This window comes from Alexandromys fortis, unplaced genomic scaffold (genome assembly GCF_014885135.2).
Source record: "Alexandromys fortis isolate MF-2015 unplaced genomic scaffold, M_Fortis_MF-2015_v1.1 scaffold_154, whole genome shotgun sequence".
NCBI lineage: Eukaryota > Metazoa > Chordata > Mammalia > Rodentia > Cricetidae > Alexandromys > Alexandromys fortis.
Genome location: NW_026068040.1, coordinates 707,788 through 735,196, shown reverse-complemented (window position 1 = coordinate 735,196; position 27,409 = coordinate 707,788). Strand labels below are relative to the sequence as shown.

The 27,409-nt window shown below is 44.7% G+C and overlaps 1 protein-coding gene across 2 annotated transcripts in view; it reads right to left on the bottom strand.

Annotated features, from left to right (window-relative positions):
* Nucleotides 1–22,791, bottom strand: part of Mdm1 (Mdm1 nuclear protein) — a 29,475-nt gene extending 6,684 nt beyond the window's left edge. The window contains exons 1-12 of one of the 2 annotated variants that reach the window (XM_050165479.1): nt 22,646–22,791; nt 21,648–21,762; nt 17,394–17,767; nt 16,258–16,392; nt 13,337–13,504; nt 12,166–12,260; nt 11,989–12,088; nt 7,056–7,085; nt 6,576–6,751; nt 5,188–5,478; nt 4,257–4,366; nt 3,708–3,817 (exon numbers count right to left, since the gene is read on the bottom strand). In XM_050165479.1, the coding sequence (XP_050021436.1) occupies nt 3,708–3,817; nt 4,257–4,366; nt 5,188–5,478; nt 6,576–6,751; nt 7,056–7,085; nt 11,989–12,088; nt 12,166–12,260; nt 13,337–13,504; nt 16,258–16,392; nt 17,394–17,767; nt 21,648–21,762; nt 22,646–22,663 (1,722 nt within the window). In that variant the 5' untranslated portion in view covers nt 22,664–22,791. The remainder of the gene's footprint in view (nt 1–3,707; nt 3,818–4,256; nt 4,367–5,187; nt 5,479–6,575; nt 6,752–7,055; nt 7,086–11,988; nt 12,089–12,165; nt 12,261–13,336; nt 13,505–16,257; nt 16,393–17,393; nt 17,768–21,647; nt 21,763–22,645) is intronic. The other variant, XM_050165480.1, reaches the window with a different exon arrangement.
* Nucleotides 22,792–27,409: the final 4,618 nt, after the last annotated feature.

The following is a 27,409-nucleotide window of genomic DNA, read 5'->3' as shown; positions in this document are numbered from 1 at the left end:
AAAATTCCTTATGTTCCTCTCCAAAATAAGCTTATAAGTTTTAACTCAGTATCTATCCTCCCCTCAGTCCTGTTGGACAGAGAGAGAACAGCAGGCGACTTAGTTTCCTCCCTGACTATCCGAACCATTCGGATATGACATGACACCTTCCCTGACAGCCCCAGTGTCCCCACATCTATCTGTGCACCCTGCACTGGTCCCCAATACCAGTGTCTCCTTTCTTGACACTGGCCTTTCCTTCCACACACACAAACCACACTGAAACTTGTTCTTATCCACCCCTGAATTCCTATGCCACATTCTCTGCTGGGGGCCGATGTGTGAATGAGCAGCGGGAAACAGCCAGGGTCTGTGGCTCCGACAGCACCCACGTCACACATGGTGGGGTCTGTCCTGAGCAGTGACATCTAGTATGCTCCCACCCCATCCCAGACCTCTCCTCACACCCTCAAAACTCCACCCTGCCCTCTGGAGCTGACCAGCAGCCAAGCCACACAATTTTCAGCATCTCCTTAAAAGGGCTTCCATTACACTTCAGCCACTCACTCTACGTGTTAACCGACATTCCCGGGAAACTACCTCTCCGTTATCAGTTCCTCACCGTACTTGCGGACCTTTTACGTGTGGGTGTGCCCTTACACAGGTGTAGATGGAACTCCACCAAGGAGCAACGTTAACCAAGTCCTGTTAATCCCTGGTGCTACTGCAATCTGAGAAGACCTTCCCTCCACTGATCTCCCCTCCACTCTGAGCAGTGCTCCTCCCTAGCCTATTCGACACCCACAGTCAATCACCGCCATCACTGCCCTCAATAGCCCGCAATTTTCTTATCTCCTTTCTCATTCTGTCCTGCTCTTGGCAAAACATATCACAAGTCCAGTTAAACCAACTTACTACATCGCTGTAACAAGACACATCAGGAGAAAAGACACAAGAAATGCAAGTTGTTTTCCGTCGAATGTGTGACCACTAGCCCAAATGGCCCTAACAGTGCCCTGTGCCACACAGTGTTCCTGGCTCCCTCTCTCACTCTCTCTGACTTGACACTTTAATGCCTCCTCTCCTTGGTCTAAAAGATCAACTGGCTCTTGCTCAAACTCATTCTCGGGCAAGGATATTTTCCCCACACCCCCAAGACATGTTCAGAAGACTTTCTTTCTCAGTGCTCCCTCTCACAGCTTTTTGTGCTCACCGGCTCTCCTCCCTCTGGAACAGCAAAGAGGCTGGGGTGTGCCTGACACCACCCACCCGCTCTCCAGGCACCTAAAACCTTTCTTCTACTCAACAGCTTTACAACAATTTTGCCCTCCCCCCATGGGTGAGGCATGGGTGAGCACTCTGTTGTCTTTCCCATTTTGGAGTCACTGTATGCCCACTGCTCCTTCTTTGCTTTCTTGGAGACAGCACTGGAAAGAATTGTCTCTGGAGGCTGGGAATGTAGTCAATGGTACAGCATTTGCTAATCAGGCACACAGCCCTGGGATCAACTCCTGAAACTACCAAATATAGACAGACAGACAGACAGATAACAGATATATACATACATACATAGATGATAGATAGATAGATAGATAGATAGATAGATAGATAGATAGATAGATAGATAGATGATAGATAGATGATAGATAGATAGATAGATAGATAGATAGATAGATAGATAGATAGATAGATAGATGATAGATAGATGATAGATAGATAGATAGATAGATAGATAGATAGATAGATAGATAGATGATAGACAGACAGACCGACCCGCAGTGGTTTTCTCTAACTCTCCCCTTTCTTTTCTATTTAATCTCTTGCATTTAGGCTTTTTCAAGATTCTAATTTACTTCTAAGTCTCATCCTGACTTAGCTGCACTAACTCTCGTTTTTCTTACTTTTATTTATGTGTGCCTGCATACACATTTGGGTGTACTTGTGAATGCAGCGGCCAGCTGACAGCACTGGATCCCCAGAAGATGGTGTTCCCAGCTGTGGCCAGGGACTTGATGCGAGTGTTGGGACCCACATTCAGGTGCTCTGGAGGACAGCAAGCAGTTAGGCACTGAGCCATCTCTCCAGGCCAGGATAAACACTCACTCATTAGCAGGACTAGAGACTGAATCAGGACCTGTGCGTGCTGGACTAATCCTCCTCTCCAAGATACAGCCCAGCCCTCCCTCTTCACGCTCCTTTCCTGTGACCTCCAGGACACTGCTGACTATCACTGTCTCATTGGTTGTCTGCTTTTCCTGGTAACTTCTCAACTTCCTAATATCAAAAACCTGCGGCTCAGACATGTCTACACCTACTCTTCACTGTCGATACCTGTCCCCTCGATCACCTACGTCTTTAAATACCTGTAAAACATATAGATATTTATAACACATATATAAAACATGTGTCATACACAACATATATGCATGCATGTTATATACATATATCTGTTGAGTGTGTATGTGCATATACACATATATGTATATGTGCTTGTATACATGCTTATGTACATGTATATGTGTGTGTTAATGTACATATGTGTATGTGTGTATACATACATATGCATGTATATGGATATGCATGTAGCTATACGTGTGTATGTGTGTGAAACACAGAGCATCCAGTATCTCTCCTTAGCCCACTTTTCAAAAACATGGTCGGCTACCATCAGCATGTTTGCTCATACAGCTCATAAGCTTCTCAAATCTTATACATCCTAAAGAGAACTGCTATTTTCTGACAAATCTTTTCTTATCCATCTTTCCTATCTCAGTTTAAAAAGCAACTCCGATCCTCTTGCTCAGGCCAAGCATTCCCCGGTCATCCTGATTCTTCTCTTCCTCCAATGCCGTATCCCAGCTTTTGGCGACTCTTGGCAGACATCTTCAGGGCGCATCCAGACTGGTCTTCACCACACTCCAGTCACCATCGTGTCTTCCTGAGTCTGGAGACGGGCTGCTTCTCACGTGTGCCCAGTCCCTGTGTCCATCCTCTCTGGAACGGAGAGCACGCCCCTCCTCTTCCACCCAACGCTATGTCACTGAAAACAACATGGATGCCTTTCCTATGACCTACAAAGTCCTACACAACTTGGCACAGCTTTCTATCTCAGGAAGCATAATCCAGGCTATTCTCTGCTCCAGGTGACAAGAACTCAATGGACTAGGTGTCCTCTCACCGCAGACTTCATTTCTGTTGTCTGTGACGTCGTCTCAGCCATGCTCAGGGTCAGTCTTCCTTCCTCAGATTCTGCTTCAACACCTCCCTCTCGGGAAGGACCTGCTGGACCACCTCCTACTCATTCCCCTGCCTGTTCCTCTCAAATCACTGCCGCCTACCCATGTGTTTTACATTCACTCTCGTGACTGTGGCCCCGCCCTCCACTGGATAGTAACCTCACTGAGCCCTGGGACTTCTGTCTAGTTTTTATCTCCAGAGCTCAGCAGTGCCTGAAACATGATCGGAACACAACTACCAGACAACAGATCGCACTTTCCTCCTTCCTTCCCATGAGTCAGTACTAATAATATGTGAGAGCAATACAATGTCAAGACAAATACATCAGTTGATAAACCCCAGTGCCTTTGCCTTGCCCTACCAAAAGGTTAACAGTAATATTTCTACATTCAGCAGGCGGGATTTTCTGAGGTCTCAGTCCAGATGTCACCTATTACAAGAGACCATGTGAACCCAAGAAGAGAGGCTTTCCCTGAAACACAAGTGTCTACCTTAGGAAGGTCCCTCTTCGGAGTGTCTACGCCATCATGGGAGGGCGCTCTCTTCCTCTGCTCTGGGGCTGAAGGCTTCCCTTTAGATGGCGACACTAAGACCGCCCCACCTGGAAAACCCGCAGAAACCAAGTGTCAATCACACTAAGCTACATTCTAAACAGGCAGACTATTGGTGTGGGAAAACTGTCTGTATTCTGTCAATCATGTTATAAATAAACACTGATTGGCCAGACAAAAAAATATAGACGGAAAAAACCAAACAAAAAATAAAAATGATGTAATGAAAACAGAAAAATTCTGGGAAGGAGGAAGTTGATTCCTCCCACTCCTACCCGGACCACTGAAGCAGCAGGATATGATCTGCCTCACTAAAAAAAGGTACTGAGCCACATGGCTAACATAGATCAAAAAAATGGGTTAATCAAGATGTGAGAGTTAGCCAGCGAGAGGCTAGAGCTAATGGGCCAATCAGCTTATAATTTATAGAGACCTATGTGTGATTTTCTTTGGGGCTAAACAGCTGGGGGTACCAGGAGGGACCATTACCAACAGCCGGAGTCGTGAGGTCATGGTGGGTCCTCTGCATGCCCAGTTCTCTCAGTTTCGGAGTGGGAAGCCTTCCCCCCTTTCCTGAGGAAACAGAAGATGACTCCGACCTAAAAGGTGAAACAATCTATTAGGAAGCCTCTCTTCCAGAAAACTACGATAAAACTACGTCATCAGTTATGTAGATAGTAATAAAGCATCAACTGTCTAAGAGACGTCTTCTACAATCCCAGTGTTAGGAGGAGGGCATGGAGAGTCATGAGTTCCAAGCCAGCCTCAAGTATTCAGGGAATCCCCTGCCCTAAATACAACCTTTTTAAAAATTCCTAATCCATTTGTACTTAAAGGGACGAGTACTAGAAAGGAGGGGCGATCACTGTAAGTCAGCAATCCATGGCTAAGTCATCTTCCCTTTAGTCAGCACCAAGTTCCACACTCCTGCAATACCCAGGAGTGAACAAAGGGTTTGACTACAGCCAAGACGGACCATTAGCAAGAGCCAAGAGGGCCGCCAAGCGGTCTACACATACGACCTCTGTTATTAGTGGTTTTTAGAAACCACTTTAAAACACTACAAACCAGTAGCCTCCCCTTCTTTACAGAACCATCAGAAATTAGTAAACACCAGTTTGATCGACGAAGCCATCCTTCCAGACACATTACAAATCTGGTAAGTCCTCCCCACCAGAGTGTCACTGAGAATATCTGTGTCCTCCGGAAGGAGCCCCACTGCGTCCGTGCTCCATGAGCACCAGCCGGAGCCACCGCACAGCACACACCACGTGGCAGTGCCGACTTCACTGCGTCAAAGCAAACCCTGCTCTTTATTAGTCATACAGCTGCAGGGGCAAAGCCCTACACCTTGTAACGAAGCAAACACACATTAGTCATGTGCTAGAATGTTCGCTACGTTGAAAAGTTTGGGTCTTACCCTTCTTTCACTCTATGTGCGTTAGACTTGTCCAGTTTCTCGGGCTCGCCCACATAGATCTGCTTGTCTCTCCCCCTTTCCTCCTCCCCGTCTCCCGTGGGCTGCTCCTGCGTGTCTTCGTTGGGGCTCTCCACATCCCAAGCCAGCTTCCTCCTGACGGGCAGGGTGGCCGCCTCTGGCATGGCCAGCTTCCCAGTGGTATTTTTGGGGGACTGCTCTCCCAAGACAACTTTTCTTTCTTCTAGTTTGGGAGAAGGATGTTTCTGGGGAGTCTTGTGGCCTGTAAGATTGCTGCACAACAAAGAAAGTTTCACTGTAAGTGTGTGTTCAAGTGTTTCAGTTTATACTGGTCTAGTGAGTTCATTAAACCTTAGTGTGCGTTCAAGTGTTTCGGTTTATACTGTCTAGTGAGTTCATAACCTTCCTTCACTTGTTTTCCACAACAAGGCCTTGTCTGGGTACTGAAGTTATTGTTGAATATAATAAGTGGAAGTTACGTCTGCCTACCCTCACACATGTATGCCTGCACTTCTGGTGACAAAGGCATTATTTACCCTCACCATGAAAAAGACTAACACCCCAACTAGACTAATTTGTTGTGACTAAATTCATATCCATGTACATGTAAATTATATATTAATTTTTCTAAAACATTATTAAAGACAATATTTTTGTGAACTTTTGTTTTTGTTTTGTTGTTTTTTGAGACAGGGTTTCTCTGGATAGTCCTGGCTATCCAGAAACTCACCCTGTAGACCAGGCTGACCTCGAACTCACTGAGACCCACCTATCTCTGCCACCCAATTGCTGGGATTAATGGCATGCAACTACCACCATCCAGCCTTTTGTGAACTTTTAAAGCAGGGTCACATAAGGAAATTTATAGATGAATTTAGTATATGGGTCTACACTAGTATGCTCTAAATTAAAACCGTCTTATTTGCTACAAATTAATGTATAATTTCTCTTACAGTTAAAGTACGTTCACTTTAAAATTCAAAACAGCAGAGAATTCTCTACAGAGGCCATGTATATATAATAATACATATTAGTCACAGATATGTATTCATGAATGATAATGCATATATACCACTAGCTTATACTCTCATGAGTTTTATGGTTGCATTTTTTTAACTTCTTAAAGTCCTTTTACATCTAACCTATAATCATTCTAAATCTGTACTTGTCACAGAAGTTCAGCATTCCATAATAATGTACTATTTATACAGAAACATAAAGAGCAAGTATAATAGAGAATAAGTTTTAAACAATAGACATGCATTTGACTGGAAGGCAGACCGTGGGTAGCAGGTCATTTTCCCTGGGTCATTCTACGATGTACATAAGCTACAACACACTCTTCCCACCACCCACAAAGAACACCTCACCCGGCAAGATCCAGTGCTCGGATGTTGCTACTAATGCTTCCTTCTGAGCTCGTGGTTGAGGAGACATCCCAACAGCAGTTGCTACTGGACAGAATCTGGTTCAGATGGTCCCGAGAAAAATGTGTTCCCTGAACTCGCTTCCTGTAAGACTCAGCCTTTTCCCGGAGTTCCTTAACCTATACCAAAGAGTGCAGATGCCGCCTGTTACTGTCAACGCTCTTACAGATGTCAGCAAGCACATATCAGAGCCACTGAGAAAGGAAGGCAAGAATAAAGCCACAGAACTCCTCAGACTATGCATTGAAGCAGAGATTAAGACAATTAGATTAAAGCACAATGCAGTTACTTTACTTCAGACTAGCAGGAAGGAGACATTTGTGGCAGCTACAAAAAATACTGAAACATACTTTTTATTGCAAATGAAATTGTACAAGTATTCTATGCATTATTATAGTTTTTAAGAACTCAAAAGCAACCAACCTCTGCATACCACATGGCATTCAGAGAACCCTAGGGGAGGAATACAGAAACACATTTAATGACAGGTTACGCCATAAATAAGTATTAATGGAGGTCAGTGAGATGCTGTACCTTATTATTCGTACTTCTAAATATATATAAACTTGCCAATCACTATTTCTTGTATTCTTAGTAACATTTAATTCAGTAACCAAGACATCTCAATGCTGCCTCGTAACTGATGGCTGTCCCTAGCTCCCCATCTCCGGCTGTGATGGTGCTGTAACGGGTAACTGACGGCTGTCCCTAGTCTCTGGCTGTGATGGTGCTGTCCCTAGCTCCCCATCTCTAGCTGTGACGGTGCTGTAACGGGTAACTGATGGCTGTCCCTAGCTCCCCACCTCTGGAAGAGTGCTGACATGTCATAACTCCCCGCCTGGCTACTCCCCCAGCTTTCTATGCAGCTGCTCCTGTGACAGAAGATCCACTCAAAGTTCTGAGGTTCCCTCTCCAAACCACTCAGTTTTCCTTGGAGTCAGCAAAATCTCAACTTAAAAAAAAAAGCACTAATTAAATATATATTTGAGTAAAAATCCCTACCAAATAATGGTTGTATATTCATAAGTAGCGAGATTATTTTTTAAAAATTATGATGAATACTTCGCATTCCCTAACCTGCAAATAAGTTACTTTCCTATGAAAAGAACCCTAACTGCCCACTGGAAAGCCTTTTATCCCACACACCATACTGCCACCTGCTGGCTTCTCTAAATGCGAATAAACTGTGTAGAAACCACAACACAGAAAGCTAAATCGTTAAAATCCAGCTTTAAAAATCTTGTTTATTACATTTAACAATTTTTATTGCCACTAATAATTCTGTAATTTTAAGCACAAAATTCCCATATTTCTATAAAATTCTTTATCCCTTGACAATTTATTTTAGGTATGACTGTTAACAGTGTCATCTTTTAACCTTCAGGGGAAGAAAAACTGATTATGTCACTATCATCACTGCCTCATTCTTTAGTTAGTAGTGTGTGCATGCGGGCATGCGTGTGAGCATGTGTGCATGCGTGTGAGCGTCTGTGTGTGTGTGTGTGTGTGTGTGTGTGTGTGTGTGTGTGTGTGGTCAGAGGACAACTGACCTTAGGGATTCAGCTCTCTCTACCATGTGGAACCCCAGAACCAAATTTAGGCTGTCAGGGCTGGCAGCAAGTCCTTCCCCTGCTGAGCCTTCTCTCCAGCCCTAAAATTTGTTCACTTTCTACCATAACAGTTGAGACGCTTGTACTGCTGCAGGATTGGGTGCTAGAACTGCTTGCTTCACTTAAAGACAAAAGAGGAAAGCAAACAATGAAATCTGTGATACAAAAGCCATTGGGGAAACTCCCCATGGCTCCTCAGAAGACAGCTGGTAACAGGAAGATCACTGCATGTCTAGGGGAAGAGCCATCACAGAGAGAGTACCTGTTATAGCACAAGGGACCACACGACCCCAGCAGACCGCTCTTATGCAGGAGAACTTGACAATATCCTGAGGAAGAAGCTAAAATCCTACTTTTCTTCACCACCAAAAATAAACTATATATATATCAACTCCTACTTCAAGGTGAATCAGCATTAGCGGTTTGTACACCAACGGCAGAACTAAGTCGTCTGGTTTAAATGTGCTGAGCAACTCACAGGGCATTCCGAGTGAGCAGGAAACCTGCTATGACGTGCCCATGTATCAGATGTAACACCCGCAAGCCTTAGGATCACTCCCCTGTGTGTTCACAGTCTCTCTCCAGGAACCTGTGAACCTGCGGAAGGGAGGGGCCGTGCAGTGCCGAAACAGGAACTCTGCAGCTGTCCAGAGTGTGGACTGGGCAGCCGAGGGAAAGTGGCCAGAGCCAAGAACTCTCAGAGTCAGTGGGTTCACAGTAACCAAGGACGCAGGCCTGCATCTACACGATCACCCTAACACTGGCACAGTCTGCGCCCTAATAAACAAGTGAGGTGTACACTGTAGGATGGGTTCAAGGGGGACTCCAATCAGCACAGACCTGAGAGCTGAGCAGTCAAGGAGGCTGCAGCCTATTCACAAGGATGCCTAAGAGGGTGGATGAAGAGCCCTCTGCATACAGTGAGCCACTTTGGATACCAATTATTCAGAAGGATGGAGAGCAGACACTTATGGAAATCCGGTACAATCATTCAGTTCTATTTCACAAATCTTTATCTGCCATCCTTCCTAATAATGTCAGTGTCTTACATTTAAATGTCTAAATCCTAAACTAAGATGAAAGGCGAAGAGGCCAGCATCACTCACAGCATCTCTCACAGTAAGATGTTCTACGGGCATGAGGGGGACACTGAATGTGGACTCCAGAAATAACCCCTAAGACCAATGACTGGGACCACTATAAAGAATAGGAATAAGTTATTCCCAACTAAACAATCTATATAGCAATGCTGCTCAATGACAGGACATAAATACTTTAAGCAGTGGGTAGAGAGATGTCTCCGAAGTTAAGTCATTTGCTGCTCTTACATAGTACTAGAGTTCAGTACAGAACCCACATCAAGTGGCTTATAACCACTTAGAACTCCAGTTCCAGGGTATGCAATGCCCTTTTCTGGCCTACACACACACACACACACACACACACACACACACACACACACACACACACACATACACACACACACACACACACCATCTAAACACTGTAAGTAGAATATTTTCATGACAAAATTAATTTTTCCCAAATTGAACTAAATCATTTAAAATTTACATGCAGAAAATCAAATTCAGAAAAACTGATTTTTTTCTCAAAAATCTTGCCCCCAAATGAGGACCAATCTTATAGATGGTTCTTATAGCATCTGCTGAATTACAGGAGCTCTCAAATGTGAATCTTTATCTAAAATCAAAGTCCTAAATGTCCTCAAAAGTCGCATCAATAACTAGTCAAAAAGACTTCTTGCCAGCCAGCCATTGTGACAGATGCCTGTGCTGCCTACATGGGAGACACTGAGGCAGGAGGACTGCTGTGAATCCAAGGTCATACTCTTTTCCAAAAACAAATTAACTTAAAACAGATTCCATTAATTAAAGAAAATATATAATGTTCTTTTAAGAATGGTATCAAACATCAGTGCAATGGTAGTACTACACAGGTATGGAACAGACAACCACATCTAAACCAAACACACCGACAGTCCATGAATAAGCATATGAGACTTAGGATAGAACACCCAGTAAATTTGCAAAAATGGATTCTAAAAGAGCAGCATTTTGAAAAGATAAGAAGATTATGAGCCAGAAGCTGTAAGGACTGCAGGCTGCAGTGGCTGGCGGCTCCTTGCCTACACCGGTCAGTAAAGAGCTGCTGGGGCTCAATGGCAGCCAGTCTAGCCCATCAGTGAGCTCTGGCTTCCACAGCACAGCCGTGTATGCACAGTGCACACACCATACATACATAGGATACATACCACAGCATGCCAGGAAGGAGGGAAATAAAGAGTACTTGATAGTCAGGTACCACAAATAACAGTCCAGAAAAAAAATCTAGCTTTTTAGCAAAATACAGCCCAGTATTATAAATGTCTGGAACCTGGTTAATAAAAACCAATCACTGATTCCATAGAGAATTGTTATTCTGTTAGTTTTTTGATAAAAGAGGTTAATACAAACTTCACTCCTAATTTATATACCTATAACTTCCAGTAATACAACTCACAAAAGGTTACAGCATCAAGATATCATATTAGGTAAAACCAAGAAAAGAGACCTTAAATTATAGCACAGCATTCTCCTCCATTGGGGCAATATAAGGAATTTCACTTGACCTCAACATCTCTACAGCCCTCTCAATCCACTGAACATTTAGAGTTAAGGACTAAATACCAACTTAAAGGAGCCACACACTAGCCAGGAATCTTCCTAACACAAGACTTTCTCATGGCCTCAGGCCCTGTCCACAAGCCCTCAGCAGCCACTGCTCTGTGCTCCCCAATTTCTCCTGCCCTGCCCACTTTCCCAGATATTCTCTGTGCTAAGACCTAGAATACTAAGAAGCCATACAAGAGCTGGGGGTTTCCATCCTTTCCTGCTTTGGATGCTCAGGTGTTCTATTTGATTTCAGCAGAGTGAACAGACAACTGGCCCAGATGAAATGGGAGCTGCCCGACTCTTCTGTCCCGTGTGGCCTGAACTAGGCTCAGGCAGACAATACTCAGAGTGGCTGCAATAGATCCAGAAACCTCCTGAAACAGAATGCTGAGGCAGGAATGGCAGGACATTCATCTGGGAAGGGCAACAGCTCAACAGGGCCAACAGCTGCCCCCAGCTGCCCCCGGAGACTGATACACAATTGCAGCCATGGTCTTCAGCCCTGAGCTAAACAAACGCATTTTCCATCCGATGCATCGTCTTTGGAAAGGTGGATGGGGAAGAATGTCTGTTATTATATAATCTAACCAAAAATGTTTAAATTTAGCTTATGTACATGGAAAAGGTCAAAAACTGTCAGGATGCAGTTTTAAGATACTAATTATTTAAACGTTCTGCTATTTGTCCTTGAAGCCCCAGCTCTCTGTACTGGGAAATAACTGCCCTTTCCTCTGGCCTATTTAGGTCCCCAGTTCCTCCCCTATGTCATGGCACCCCACTTGAAACTGAATGAGCTCAGGCTGCACCCACGCTTCCCTTCTTGCAGCAATGGCACAAACTGTCGGCAGCCTTTCTATCACATACCTCATTGATTGGACAATGACCTTCAGTTGAGAGACTGGAGGTCTGAATGTCATGAGAAACAAATCAACAATGTAAGCTGAACTGATTAAAACTATCACATAGTTGATGATAAAAAAATGACTTTGATAATAATTGACCACACTGTCAGTTACTACCTACAATTAAGAGGGTGGAATCTGGCATGCTGTTACTGTCGGTGGGTAGGCTCACCTGGTTTGGCACGTTCTCCTTCATGCGTGTCCAAGCTCCAGCTTTATATAAATACTGAGCTGGGCTCAGATATTTGGCTCTATATTCAGAATTCACCTTGCTAAGAAAGACAGACGGAAGTAAGTATTTCAGCGTGCTGACCACCCAAAAATGACTGTCGCCTTATCAAACACATACCCAAGCCTTTGGTGTCTCCACGAAGAAAGCTTCCTTTTAGGCTGGTCTGTGTCTTCTGATGCCATCTCTACTTCTAATTCTAAAGGCTCGTCTGCCTTGTTATATTGAAATGGAAATATTTCAGCATTTATGCTTAGAGATGTCATACATTAAAGTAAAAACACCAGATGTTACAAAGGTAGGCTTGCAAATCCAAATACATTTTTGCTTTTAGATGTTTTAGCTACTAAAGAAAACAAGAAAAGTCAACAAGTTTGAAACCAATGAGTTTAGACCCCTGACTAGGGTTTTGTTGTTTTGTTTTTGTAATTTAAAGACTAACCAATGGCATCTAAATATTAAGCCAACGATGCTACTCCATACTGAACAGAGATTTTGAATTAATCCTTAAATTTACATTCCAGTGTTATAGTTATTAAAGTTTTGCTAATTAAGTTACCACAGTGCTTAATAGAATAACTTTCCATCCCCAGGAATGTCATGAAAAGAAAGTATAAGTGTGTGCTGTGTGCACACACATGTGTGTGCATGCACATGCATGGTGAGTACATGTGTGCATGTACATGTGTGTGAGCATTTGCATCCATGCACACATACACAGGTATATACTTTTACTTTCAGTCATATACTTTCTATTTTTAAAAACCACAAAGTCGCAGGTAACATTACTACAGGAGACTGAAAACAATATTCTATATTTCATTTTCCTATAATCTGCAATGATTTTATCCTGATGCCACCATAACTTAGAATACCTGTAAGTTCACACACAAACCCAGTGAATGTAAATTCACTGAAGTAAGTGATATGAATTATACTAACTAGATATGGGCTATGTTTAATGGGCACTACCCTGAAATACACCTTTCCATCACTCCGGCTGCCCTGGAGCTCTCTGCAAGGCCAATCATGTGACATTAGACACAGAAGACTTACCTGTGGCACTGCTAAGTATGGCCATGCTCTATCAGTTTTAGTTACCTATGTATCTTTCTCCCAGCAGCCTAAGCGCTGCTGAGCCTTGCTGAGTCTGCAGCTGCATCTCAGCACACACACAGGACCTGGGTCCGTGAGAGGTCAAGAACATCTGGCATTTAACAAACAAATGAGTTAATGCTAGCAGATGGCAGGGAATTCAGTGGAGCAGAGACTGTGAGGAGCTGGCAGATACCTTCTTCTCTGGAGACAACGTCTTAAGGCCACTGTTCCCTTTCAAACCCTCCCTTAGCTTTGGTTCCTTCACTGGAGACAAACCCTTGAAATTCCGCCTGTACTCAGTCTCATGGACGACTGTGTTCCCTTTGAATTGTGGAACAATTTGGCTTTTATTACGGAAAACCTTAAAACAGATAAAAAAAAAATTAGTTCAGTTTTTGGTTAGTTATTAAGTGACACAGAACTTAGGTGTTTAATTGCTCTTAAAAACTCATAAAAAGTTGAATTATTTATAATACACAAAAAGGCAAAATTGTATATGATGCAATTTCATTTCACATGTGTCATTAGTAGCCAAAGGTCAAATTTCTACACTTATTACTATGTTTTGAATAGTCAAATTATGATCAAAATATTACTTAAGCAAAAATAAACCACACTCCTTATCTGATTTTCTCTTCCCAGAGTTCCCCGCTTCCTCCCACCAGTGAGATAACGAACTACATTATAATATGAACAGACACGAGCTTTATTAAAGTAACTGTTGTCAGCTCTACAGATTATGTTTCTCCTTGTCAGAATTTCCCTTTTTACACTGGTGGGAATGCAAGCTGGTACAGCCCCTTTGGATGTCAGTGTGGTGATTTCTCAAAAAAATTAGGAAACAACCTTCCTCAAGACCCAGCAATACCACTTTTGGGTATATATCCAAAGAATGCTCAATCATGCCACAAGGCCATGTGCTCAACTATGTTCATAGCAGCTTTGTTTGTCATAGCCAGAACCTGGAAACAACCTAAATGTCCCTTGACCAAAAAAAATGAATAAGAAAAATGTGATATATTTACACAATGGAGTACTACACAGCANAAAAAAAAAAAAAAAAAAAAAAAAAAAAAAAAAAACCAGTATCTTGAAATTTGCAAGCAAATGGATGGAGCTAGAAAACATCATATTGAGTGAGGTAACCCAGACTCAGAAAGACAATTAACATAGGTACTCACTCATAAGTGGTTTTTAAACAGAAAACAAAGAAAACCAGCCTACGAACCACAATCCCAGAGATCCTGGACAACAATGAGGACCCTAAGAGAGACATACATGGATCTAATCTACATGGGAAGTAGAAAAAGACAAGATCTCCTGAGTAAATTGTGAGCATGGGGATCATGGGAGAGGGTTGAAGGGGAGGAAAGAGGCAGGGAGGAGAGCAGATGTAGAGCTCAATAAAATCAATTAAAAGAAAAGAATTTCACTTTTACTGAAACAACATACAATGGTGCCTGATTTGTTCAATCTGGGATTTTTTTTTCCTTGCCCTTTGTGTGCTTAGATTTAGCATTTTCATTAAGGCCAAAGAGAGAACATCCAACAATCACTGTATTTCTCATTTAAACATTTTCTTTCATCCATAATACTCAATACGGTTTCCATGCACTAGTGTATTACCTCCAATGACAATGAAATCACAGGAGGCCAGGTAGGACTCACACCACTATGGCTTTGCAACACTGAAGAGCACTTCTTTACGTAGACCCAATCCAAACACATCTCAGTACAACACAACCTCAGGGCTTTTCAGCCAAAACTATTCCAACTCTCTTCAATATTAACATGACGACCTTATTAAGATAAGGCACCTGATTAAAAGCAGGCAGCTCCTTTAGCGGAGCCCTGAAAGCTACCAGCGAGCTCCACCAGGCCTCAAAGCTGTGAACTTACAAAGAGCATTTGCTTCCAAAGAAACCCTTTGACAGCCTCGCTAATGAAAGCAATTGGATCACTGATGAGACACCACTGCGGTTTGTCTCACGTTGTCCTTCTGATCCTATGGAAAAATCATTTCTGCAAAATGCTTTCAGTGGCACGTAAAATTTGTGAAGAGATCTTGGATTTCAGTCAGCTCTAGCTATAGGTCAAATGCTCTACAAAAACAAAACTCCATTTTCAAGTCATGGGTATTTTTTAGGGACACTTACGATCTAAGCAAGAAGAAATGGTGGTCTTATTTATTAGGTCCTAAAAAGAGAACAACACTTTGTGTTACACCTCACAGGATCCTAAAACATATAACAAGTAAACAAGGCTGCCACGGGTTATATGGCCAGAGGTGTGCAGGTGCCAGTGTAAAATCACAGAGGTTAAGCCATGCTGCAACTACCGCCCTCTCCGTGCTCGGGTACAGAGCGGGCAATGAGCACTGAAATCCAGGCAGAATGAATGGAGGGTGTGGAAGGGCGCACAGACTTATAAAGAAAAACACAAAGATCAGGGAAAAGATGAAGCTGCCATGTCAGGGGGCTGAAAGTGAGAAACATAAGTAAGAATTCAGAGGCTAAGAACTTTCCAGAAGACAGCAGCAACTAACAGAATGTTTATTAGCAAGGTAAGAAAATACTAAAATTGCGGAATATAATGAAATCTAAGAATCTAAATGTAACGACAAACAAATACAGCTAAACTCGATTCCTGTCATCATTCAGCTGATTCAAGGGAACAATCATACCAAGGGCTACTGTCAATGTACTTTGCATTTATTCACTACCCAAAACAGCTATCTTTCTTAAAAAATACATATCATACAAAAACATTAGTCAAATAAACAACAGTTTAGAATATACCTAATTTAATGATTTAAAAGGTAAATGACCTAAAAAGCCCTTTTGGTGTGGGAACACTTGCCACCCCCGGTGTTCTCGCTGTTCTGCCTCCTGCTTAGCGGGTCAGGCCACAGCGACCATCAGCAGCACAGGCCTGAATATTATTATAAAAATCATAAGGGAAAGCAATTGTCCAGCAAAACCCTCACTCTGTCTTCCAGAACCTAGACCCAGGCCTAGGTCAGTCCCAACTTCCTCCCAGCTCTTAGCTCCACATGTGTCTGCATTACCAAACCAGGCAAGCATGTCCAGAAACGTATCACAGCTGCTCCACTACCTGACTGGCTGGAAACACAGGCGCAGTCTCTTTACGGGTCTTCCACACAAACTGCCTCTGGTATTCAGAATTTCTCAAGGCATTGTACGATGGAACAACAGCCAATCCAGCTTTCTTACGAAGACGCCTATCCAACTGTTGGGGAGAAGAAAACCCAGGCAAAGCTATTAAAATCTGTTCCTTTTTAAAGTGTGCTATAAAGCATGGAACATGAAATTTATCCCCTTAAGTTTTAAGTGTTCCTTATAGTACTGCCAACTACATGTACACAGTATAGCAAACTTTTAACTTCTAATCACATTTAACTGTCAAAATATTTAAAATTCCTTTCTTAATAATAGTGTCAAGGAGTATTATACATCTAAAAAACAGCGTTGCTTAGTTCCTTCCGTCTAATCATTCACAACTCTAGTATCATAAAAAAATCACAGCCCCTTGCCCTATCCCCAATTTCTGCAGCCACCCTTCCCTTTGCCCACCAAGCTCACACATCACCTTCCACAGTCCCCCCACATCCCCTGGCTTTCTTAACAAGTCACAGAAGCTCCTCCAGCACTCCCAAATGGTTCCTGGGTTCCGATCAGTGGCTGAAGTAATAAATTCGGGCAAGAGCAACAGAACTGACTGTGGGAGGCAGTGAGATTCCCACACACACCTCTGCAGCCTCCACTTATGTGCCTGCTACAGGCCAGCTGTGACATCAGAGCACTTGGAGAGCAGGCCAGAAGGCTCCTTCCTCTCCCTCCTGTCAACTGAGATGCTGTTTGTTCCCTTGCTGGTCACAGTAAGAAAGAGAAACGAGGGTAGGCAGAAGTCAGCTGAGCGCCCCAGCCAAAGAAACAGCCTGCTCCCCTTATGCCTCAATTTGACCTCATCCCTCAGGACTCTGGTGCCAGTCTCTCTGGAGTTCATCTCGGGAAGGCAATGTCTTAGTACAACCAGTACATAGTACACAATAGCAAGTGTTAAGAATAGAGCCATTCTTAGTAACTTTCATCAGCCTGGTGCATCTAGGCCAGAGACACAAGAAAATATCAAAAAAAAAATTTCAAATACACAATGTAGTAGTAATAAATGATGATGAAACCAATAAAATCTGTCACACTTTACTAAGGAAATATAATGGACATTCCTACCCTGGGATCTACACACTCTGCAGGAGGTTTGGTAGAAGGTTCCAACTCTGCTTCTTTGGGATCCAGGACGTGGTTTCTTGTTACATCCTGGTGCTTTTCCACAGCATCTGAAGCCCCTTCAGCTCTGGAGTCTGCAGAATGAGATCGAGTTCTCTTGGGAACCCTGGAAGCCTCTAACGAGAGAGCTCTTTCTTGGTTAGCATCTTCCTTTGGCTCTGTCTCCTGTGGATTTTGTGTTGGGAGGGTCTGGGGCTCAGGTGGGACAACCATAGCATCCTCTGTGATGGCTCCGTTCCACTCCAGGGATTTTGTAATCTGAGTATCATGGTAAGGAACCCTCCTTTTTGAAATAAAACTTGGCTCTTTCGTGATCCCTACAAAACATAGCACATAAAAGTGGCTACTACCAAAGCTCACAGTTGGGAAGCGCTTTTAATAAAACCTGCAAGGAGAGAGACAAAGCTTAAAATTGAGAGAGAGCAAGAGGGCACCTGCCACCAAGCTTGACAACCTGAGTTCAATCCCCAGGTATAAAGGACAACCTATTCCCACAAGCTGTTGTGTGACTTCCACACATGCCCCGTCACACACACACACACACACACACACACACACACACACACACACACACAGTCCTCCAGATTACAGGACTTTAAAAAACTAACTAGGTAAAGTTTTCAACATCAAATATTTATTCTGCCTTAAAGTAGTATTAAAATTGAACACTGAGGTCACAATGTCCGAAATCTCCTGGCACAAGCCACGGGCATCACAAGGTGAGAGACCTGGCAGGTCAGGAATGCTGCCTCCGTTTCTGGTTACTTTCCTGTGCTACTTAGAACAATAAGCTCTGGTCTATGAGATCCAGAACTTTCACAAAGCTTCTCCTGTGCACAATAGACCAAGATGAGCAGGATGAGATCCTGGTTCTCCTTTGCCTTGATTTCCTGAGAATTCAAGAGTGACCCTTTAACAAGAGCTAAGACACAGTTTCTCCACATCACTGTCCAGCAGGCACACAGACCAAACCGGACCTCAGCCTCTACTGAGGAAGGTGGAGTCTGCAGCACTGAGCTAATGCCCTAGTTAGGGCCGGGACCTTCTTTAAATAGAAAAGCTGCTCCACCTAAGAAGAGTAAGACCAGAGCAGAAGGGAAGGGAAGGCGGCAGGAAAGCTGGCGTGAGGTAAACCCAACCTTCCCAAGCCTCTCTCTGAGCGGCTCTGCACTGAAGCAAGGGCCCCATGTTCACAGGCTCCCTAGTCTAGATGATGTCACCGTACAGACACAAACATCTGGAGGAGGGGGTGGGGTGATCAGAAAGGGGCATTTTCTAGATCCCGAATTTCGTGTGTGCCATCTGTTTCTATCCGCTGCAGCCTACCGTGGTCCCACTTTCACTCTATAGGACACGGGAACACATCTCCAGCAGCCCGACGTGACCTGTGGTCACCGCAACATATTCCAGGAACCTAGGGCTAGGGAGACAAAGGGACAAGAGAGCACAAGGCCCGCCCGCTAAGGAACACTGTCTCACAGAAAAGCAAAGGCTAGAAACAACGAAGGAGCTGCAGCTGATTCCATGCTTTCCAGGCCGCCCCACAGTTCAAGTGTGGAGATGGCATGGGAAGCCACGCACGTTTGCACCGTAACCTTGAACCACAGCACACAGTTAGCTCTTCGCATAGGAAATTGCTCGATTTGGTAAGTCAGTTTGCCAATGAGGGTGGCTTTGCAAATTATATTTTCTACAAACTGAACTGAGCCGAGCTGGCAGCTCTAAAGCACAGTCACATCCTTGGGAGCAATTGAAGAGCTTGGGAAAATTAAAGATCAGTTTTATAATGGGAGGAAGGTTAACAAGATCTTCCTAACTTTGGGGGACCAGTAGGGACCAATCCCAAGGTTAGGCATGAGCTCTGCCACTGAACTACACTCTGTTGCCCTCTAAATCTTTTTTTTTTTAAATTCTTATTGGACATACCTGAGTATTTTGCCTGTGTGTATGTATAGTGCATGCATAATTGGTGCCCTCCAGGGCAAGATAGTTGTGAGCTGCCACACAGGTGCCAGAGACTAAACCTGGGTCCTCTGCAGGAGCAGCGGTGCTCGAAACCTCAGAGCCATTTCTTCCAGGCCCTCTAATTATTATAGGAAGTATGAAAATAAATCAAAACAAAAATGGAAGACCACTGCTTTAGACTTCTGCTGCAACAGAGGGGAGGGTTTTAGTGACAAGCAAAGAGGACCAGTCTCTCATCAGCTGCCCTCTGTCTTCCCAGCTCCAGCAAACAAACGCCCCTGGTTTGCACTGTATGGAGAGAAGAGACCACAGTCCTAGGTAAGCCCATGGCTCCTTGGTGGCCTCCTACTTCCATTTCTGAGTAGCCTGGAATCCTTGTGCAGTTCTTTGTGCTTACCTAAAATTCTTATGAGCCTCCCTCCCCTAAACCATTACTTCCTTCAAAATGTACCCCGCTCCGAGGCGGCTTCACTCGCATGGTCTCTTCTCATCACTGGTCCCCTGAATGCTGCTGATTGCAGCTAAAATACTAAAAGGCAATGGATCAAGTTAACCAATCGTCCAGTGTCCCATCAGACCCTCTGGCCTTCAGTGAAGACGGTTAGACTTGAAGACCAGTTTAGTTTGCATTCTTTTTTTAATTTTTTATTATTCTTTTATTTTAATTTTATTATTTATTATGGTGTTCTGCCTACATGTATTCCTGATTACCAGAAGAGGGCGCTAGATATCATTACAGATGGTTGTGAGCCACCATGTGGTTGCTGGGAATTGAACTCAGGACCTCTGGAAGGGCTGCCAGTGCTCTTAACCTCTGAGCCATCTATCCAGCCCTAGTTTGCATTCTTGATCTGACAAACCCTGCAAAGTACAAAACACAGGAGCAGAGAAGTTTTCCAGTGTGCTGCCTGAGAACCAGGCTCTGAAGTCAGGCCCTGGACTAAGAATCTTTACACTGCAAGGAGCCCTAAGGAGTTATCCACACTTCCTTCTGTTCTCCAAACCTAATTTAAACACATCCCCTATTTTACTGTCTTCAAGGCTTGGAGCCCTCATTGTAAGTCATGCCTTCCCCTGGCTTCAGATGCTCACATTTGAGGGCTTACCCATCAGTCACTGTCACACACCACCTATAGGACAATAAGTACTGATCTATGTACATAAAGCCCTCACCAAGCAATGCCTCCTTTGGCCCTACCCAACAACCATGTACAATGTGGCTTCCTAAGGCCCATTTGGCAAGGCTTGACTTGCTCAAGGTTATAGTTATTGTATATTCAAATTCAGATTGATTCATCAATTTGAAAATGAGTTTTAGGGCTGACATTGCCTCCTCAGCATGAGAACCTGAGTTTGACCCATGTAAAAACAGCCACATGTGGTGGCATGTTCTTACTTGAGCACTGGCAAGTGGAGACAGATGTGGACCCTTGGGGCTCACAGGCCAGTAAAGCTAATCTAATTGGTGAGCTCTAGGCCAATGAGAGACCCTGTCTCAAAATGAAGTAGGTGATCTTCCTGAGGAATGATACCCAGGATGGTCCTCTGGCCTCTGCGGGTATATGCACATACGTGTACCTGCACACATACAAGCATAATAAAAAGTATTCTAATAGGAAGCCAAGAGTCCCAAAGCCCTGTGTTTCCACTGACAAACAGGAGATAAGAGGGCTGCGCTCAGAGATGTTGTACTCCAGTGAGAGACAGAGCAGCTCTCAGAATCCCTGACCCAGGGCTCAAATTCCCTCAGGTCTGGAGAAGAAGCTTATCGATAAGAACACAGCTCTGAACTCATGAGCACTGGCCAAAACAGACGAGTGCAAGTCATGGCTCTGATGCTACCTGAACCTGGGTAAGCTGCTCTACCTATGCTTCTGCTCCTCAAAACTATGGGAGTCTTCCTCCCCATGCTTACCCCTCTCAATTTTCTGGCTCAAGTCCAAACACCCCCAGAAGTACCTTTTTAAAGGACGGCAAACCTCAAGTGTATTCCCTTCATCTCTACTCTACAACCTGTTTGCTATCGTGCTATTTTATATACAACCTGAAATGCCTTAGTTACTGAGTTTCTTCTTTTTCTGTACATAAAGGAGTTTGGGGTCACAGTAGAGCATCAATAAATATTTGCCAACTACATGAATGAGTCAGTCAAGACAAGTGGATCTTAATTGTTTTGTAAACAAAACCCAAGGTTTATTCAGGTTATAACAGCTACTGGTTTGCTCCACTTACCTAACTGATCCGATCTAAGTCCGGCCCCTGAGTACTTCCGCCCCACTGAGGGGTTGTAGGACTCTGACAAATATGACTTCTTCCACAGAAAGTTTCTCTGGTATTCACTCAGCCCCTGCAACGCCAAGTGCAAAGTACAATTTGAGCACCGTGTAATGAACAGTGTTTTAAAAGCCAGCATCAAAAAGGAAAAACAAAGAAAATCTCAAACTCCAAAGAGTGTTGAACCGCCTAAGAATGATCATTAGACCCAGACAAGCTCCTTAATAATGGCTAATATTTACCCAGCCATGGCTAAGTAGCCCTTTAATCCTCACAACCACCCCGAGGCAGATGGGAGCAGGAGTCTGCCGCTCAGAGAGGCTGCCCTTAGCTGGTTCTCTAATCCCAAAGTGTGAGCTCATCATCACTAGAGATGTATGCTAAATTCCCACCAAGTGCATAATATTATGGATTCCACCTAATTCCTTTTAATAAAAGACAACTGCAGAAAAACAAGTCTCCCCTCCCACTCCGCCAACAAGCCCTGAAGAATTAGTGGGGATTTCTGGAACACTATGGCCACCTGTTGCGTGGAAGGGTGCCAGACAGACAGCTACCTGGAAATGTTAGCAACCCCTAAAACAAACGTACAACGAGGCAAGCTGCATACCCACCCACGCTCTCTTCTCACTGAGGGCCCGTTTCCCAATTAGAATGCACACACACACTTTAAGGTTTGCTGGAAAGGGGGTGCTGAATGCAAACATCAGAGGGACCACGGGTGTCCTACACTGAAAGCAGCCTTTCGTCTCACTGTCAAGTGCCCTCCTTCCGTCTCTGCTCCTGGCGCCCCCAGAATGACCCCATGAGGACCCCATAGAACTCTCCCACACCCGCACCTCCGCGCTGGACCACGGGTCGGGGCATCCTCGGCCCCTGCACAGACTCCAAGCCAGGAGCCTCCGTGAGGCCGAAGCGCGCACCCCCGCCACCAAATGCCGAGCCCCCGAGCTCACCTTGAAGCGCACCGGCATGTCGCCCTGGCCTGCGCTGCGGCGCCAGCCCCGCCGACAGTTAACGGGACCTAAAGCCACGAGGGGCGGGGCGACAACACCGGTTTCCTAGCAAGATCCCGGAGCCAGCGTCCCAGACGACGCACTCCTCGCCGCCCCCCCCCCCACTCCGGTTTGCTCGGCCCGTTTGGGAGCCTACAGACCAATGGCAGCCCTTACCGTCATTACGATTAGACCAACCAGCGCTCGCAAGGGCGCCGCCCCACACCCCGGCCTGCTGCGGGAGAAGGAATGGCGGGCGGAGGACCAGCCAATGAGGATGCGGGAACTGCGGTGGGCGGGGCCCGCAGGGGGCTGGGTCCTGGAGGAGGCTGCGGGCCCTGTGCTCTCACTGCTCGACGACTGGGGTGGGTGCCTGCCCTGTGCCTGCCCTGTGCCTGCCGAATTCCACCACCTCGCTGGTTCCAGGCGTCTGGCATCACAGACCGTGAACGCGCGCCTGGCGTTCCAGAATGCACGACAGAACCCACAGTTTCTTTTTCCTGAAAGGAAATTGTCCAGGAGGACCTGGCTGAAAACCAGTTCCTAGCAACAGCCGCGTTACACTAGCTAGCCTCAGATCAAAAAGGATAGGTCCAAAACTGCACACGATGTAGGCAGATTCAGATAAATCTTATTAAGACCACGAAACCAGCACTGCCGTCTTTCGATGGTCTTCTCCCAAGGGGGGAAAAAAAATTCATATCAGGCCTTAAGGGGGGGGCATTATGTTTGTGAATCGCAACTACTAGTCCTTCAGCCTTGTTTTTTCTTTCATCCATTTTTAAAAATAAAATTCTATCTATAGACTAGGCTGGCTTCAAACTCACAGAGATCTTCCTGCCTCGGCCTTGGGGGTGCTGTAATTAAAGGTGTGACAGGGTGAACTCTGAGTACGGGCCGGCCTGGTTGGTCTACGTTTCCAGTCCGGCCAAGGCTACACAGAGAAACCCTGAATATGAATGAATGAATGAATGAATGAATGAATGAATGACCTTCTGACTTAAATAGGTTATTTTGCCTATCATCCTAAATATTCTTTAAATTGCTCACTCTAAAAGTCAAGAAAGAAATTGTTCGGGGATGCCAGGGAAAGATACACATAGATTTATTCAATAATAGTATAATGTGTCCCAGGTTCACTTTCCAAATAGGAAGCATGAATAAAAAGTTTGAAGCAGAGAAGTCATTCCCTGGGATTGGAATGATTAGAAAAGATGGGGGGGGGGCATTTCAGACTTGCCCTTGAAAACTGCAAGGGAACCAGATGATCAAGGCAGAAGTCTGGCTAGAAGGATGCCAGGGTTCTTCCAGGAATAAGGAATATACCTGTTACTTTTGTCATTTGTTAACTGAAAGAACAAAAAAAAAAACACCTCTTTTAAATGTTGGGGTGATCACATGAACCCTTCGTGCTCTCCTTTAAGTATTTCCTGTGGACTTGCCTTTCTGATCTCTAATTGATGTCTTCGTTCATCTTCATCATCCCTGAGACACTTAAAAATTCATTTGAAAAGGCCACCTGCTGTACAAAACAAAGAGCATATTAAATAAGTCCCTGAGCAGCCAGCATCCCGGAGGCCTTTCACTAATGTTAACTGGTGACGACAAACCTCAGCCGTGTAGTTAGGAACAGCACGAGCGAGGCCCAGTGGAAACAAAACCCCTGACTCCCCTGCAGGAAAGCGCCCAGACTACAGGGTGGGGAAGACCCCGCTCTGGTTGCACACAAAGCTTTGTCACCACACAATGCCAGGAGGAAGTCAGCACACAGAACTGAAAGAACCCGGCCTGTCTGCTTAAACAAGGACAATGAGGATCCTGCTAAAGCTCTGCCGGGCAGGGAACCAAAGGCAGGAAAACCAAAGGGCCGATGGGAAAAATGACTTGAGGCCAAGTCTGCTAGAGGTGTATTACAAGGACTCAAGAAGAATTTTTTTTATTGTACACCATTAAGCAAATATCAATGCCCCAGAAATGAATCAAATATGTAGAATAGAAGAAGTGTGGATTCTGCGAATGAATAGTGCAGTCTGTGTGACCAACTCTTGCCATCTTTGCCACTACAAAAAAAAAAAAAACACAAGAGTGGGGTGGCTTCCAAAATTCCACGCATGTTTTTCAGGACTCAACAGGCACTGCCTCACGGGGACTTAGAGCTGTACACAGTACACCCAGCAGCATGGCCTCTCCAATAGCCACACATCTATAGAAGCACTACACTGTTACTGCCGGCTACAACTACATTAGCTGGTACTAAGTCTCCACGAGACAAAGCTACTGTTTAAGCTGTTCAGTCTGGCTATGGATAGACGACCTCTCTTTTCTTTCTTTCCCCCTAGTAAGAGAATGGTGAAGCATCTTAAACAGCTGTTGCTTTGTTTTGATCCTTCTTATTTCCAAAGGTCTCAGACTGAAGTTGGCAGGAGATGAGGCCAGAAAGCAGTTCCTCTTAAAACAGATTTTATGTCATGCTTCTCTCTTCTCTTAGGAGCCTCTCACAGCCGCTCGCAATGGATGGGACCAGTGTACCATACCTGCTTCCCGCATTCCCCTGTGACTCTGTTTCTCCTACAAGCAGAGTTACTATAACCCCAGATGAGAACAATTTGACAATCCTTTTGATGAATCAGTTCTTCTTCTTGTTACTGATAATAAAAGACAGGTATGATGGTTACTTTGTTTACTGGGTGGGGAACCACCTCGGAAGTGCACCTGTATCTCTGAAAGTGTTTCCAGAGAAAGGGTGACAAGCAGCAGCCCATAGCTGGAATGTCAGGAAAGCAGGGAGGAGTCGGGGGGCGAGGTATGGTCATCAGCATTCATTTCTCTTTGCTTCCTGCATGTGAACAAAATGTGAGCAGCTGCCTCATGTTTCCACTGCCACGTCTTCCCGCCGTGATAGACTACATCCCTTAGTGAACTGTGCATCCCTTGTAAAATCCTTTCTCCTTTAAGTTGCTTCTGTTGACAACAAAGAGGTGTGGGCAGTAGAGAGTGGACGGCTTACAGCACTGAGAAGAGTAACGCATACGGTAAGGCGCGGTCTAACCGTCCTTCAAAGAGGACAAGTTAATTATGTCGTGGTTCATCTAAGGCCAGAGAAAGAGCAGGCTTTTCAGCGGCCACACAAGAGCCAGGTGCTCTGCCACTTCAGTCTCTGCTGCAGCAACCCCGAATGTGTTGGGCCTTCTGGTGTTGAATCCTGTATCTGTTAGTGTCCAGCCAGGAAAACAGAAAGCGCCTAGGCATTTCTGCAAAGAGACATTCCCAGTATTTTGTTTCTTTCTTACTGAGAACCTTTTTTTTTCTTTAAAGCAGGGTTTCTCTGTAGCTTTGGAGCCTGTCCTGGAACTAGCCCTTGTAGACCAGGCTGGCCTCGAACTCACAGAGATCCACCTGCCTCTGCCTCTGCCTCCCGAGTGCTGGGATTAAAGGCACGTGCCACCACTTGTCTGGCCAAGAACTTTTAAAGTAGAAAGAAGAAACAGAGAATAGTAGCCCTGGAAAACAGCTCATACCCTGGGGCTAGGAGCACAAAGGAAGAAGAGAACAGAAGTTTACAGGAGAAGCCTCTGGACTGCCCAGGCCTCTGAGAAAGTGTCACTGCCCAGGTGGTGCCAGTGCCCTAAGGGGAACACCATGAGGCAAGGCCAAAGGAGGCAAAAGAAAATGGGGAAACTGGAGCCTGCGGTGGACTGCCACCATGGGGCATGAGATCACTTGTACAGCGAAGAGAGACAACAGTTCCATTCCAGCCTCTCTCTGGGGCTCTTTCTTAGCAAACCTAGCAGGATGCTGGCCTTGTGGTTTGCAGGGTCTGAAGTGAGATAATAGGAACTGACAGGTGACTAGCGCGTACACACACACACACACACACGCCATGTAACTCTTAAAGAGAAAGACATTTCCATGAGTTAGCATTCAAGACTCTCCAAGATAGAAGGAAAAGCCGGATATGCATATGATCTGCCAACAGTTGGGACACAGGAAGGTCATAAGAAGAGAAGCTGTGTCATCTGCTATGGTACAGGGACATTCACAGGTTGACTCTAATCCCATTCGCAGCACTAGAGAGAAGTATTTTGTTCAACCCACTTACAAGGATACGCAAATTATTTTTATGGAGGGAGTAGCACATGTGTGTTGTGGCGTGTGCGTAGAGGTCAGAGGGCAGCCTTTGGAGGCAATACTAATATTTGCCTTTGGGACTGTTTTCCTTATATAAATTAACTCCTTCAAAAGGCCCTCTCTAGGGTCATCTAATTTGCATATACTACACATAATTTCTATACAGTAACAAAAAATCCTTTTAAGGCAACTTTAATGGCCCTTGAAATGACTTGTCTGCCTTTCAGTTAAATGCAGGAGCCAAGGGCCTTACAAATGCTCTTCCTCTCATGGGAGCAGCAGAAATGCTGGGGGATTTGCATTTGCTTCTAAATATATTTGCTTTATTTAACAAAACAAAATTCTACACAAGTAAAATACCACAAGGCTGGGGGTGGGGGTGGAATGGTGCCAGGTGGATGGGTAAGACACAGCCCTGCTGTCAAACGGATCACAATCAAGCACGGGGAAGGATGCTTACACAAAGAGTGCAGGGAGTAAAATGAAACGCAGCAGGGGCTGCGTGTGAGCGCCTGGATTTGCTAAGGATGCTTTTAAATCTACTGCCAGAAAGTTCCATCTAGAGGAGACTAAAGAGTAGGCAGGACAAAGAAGCTG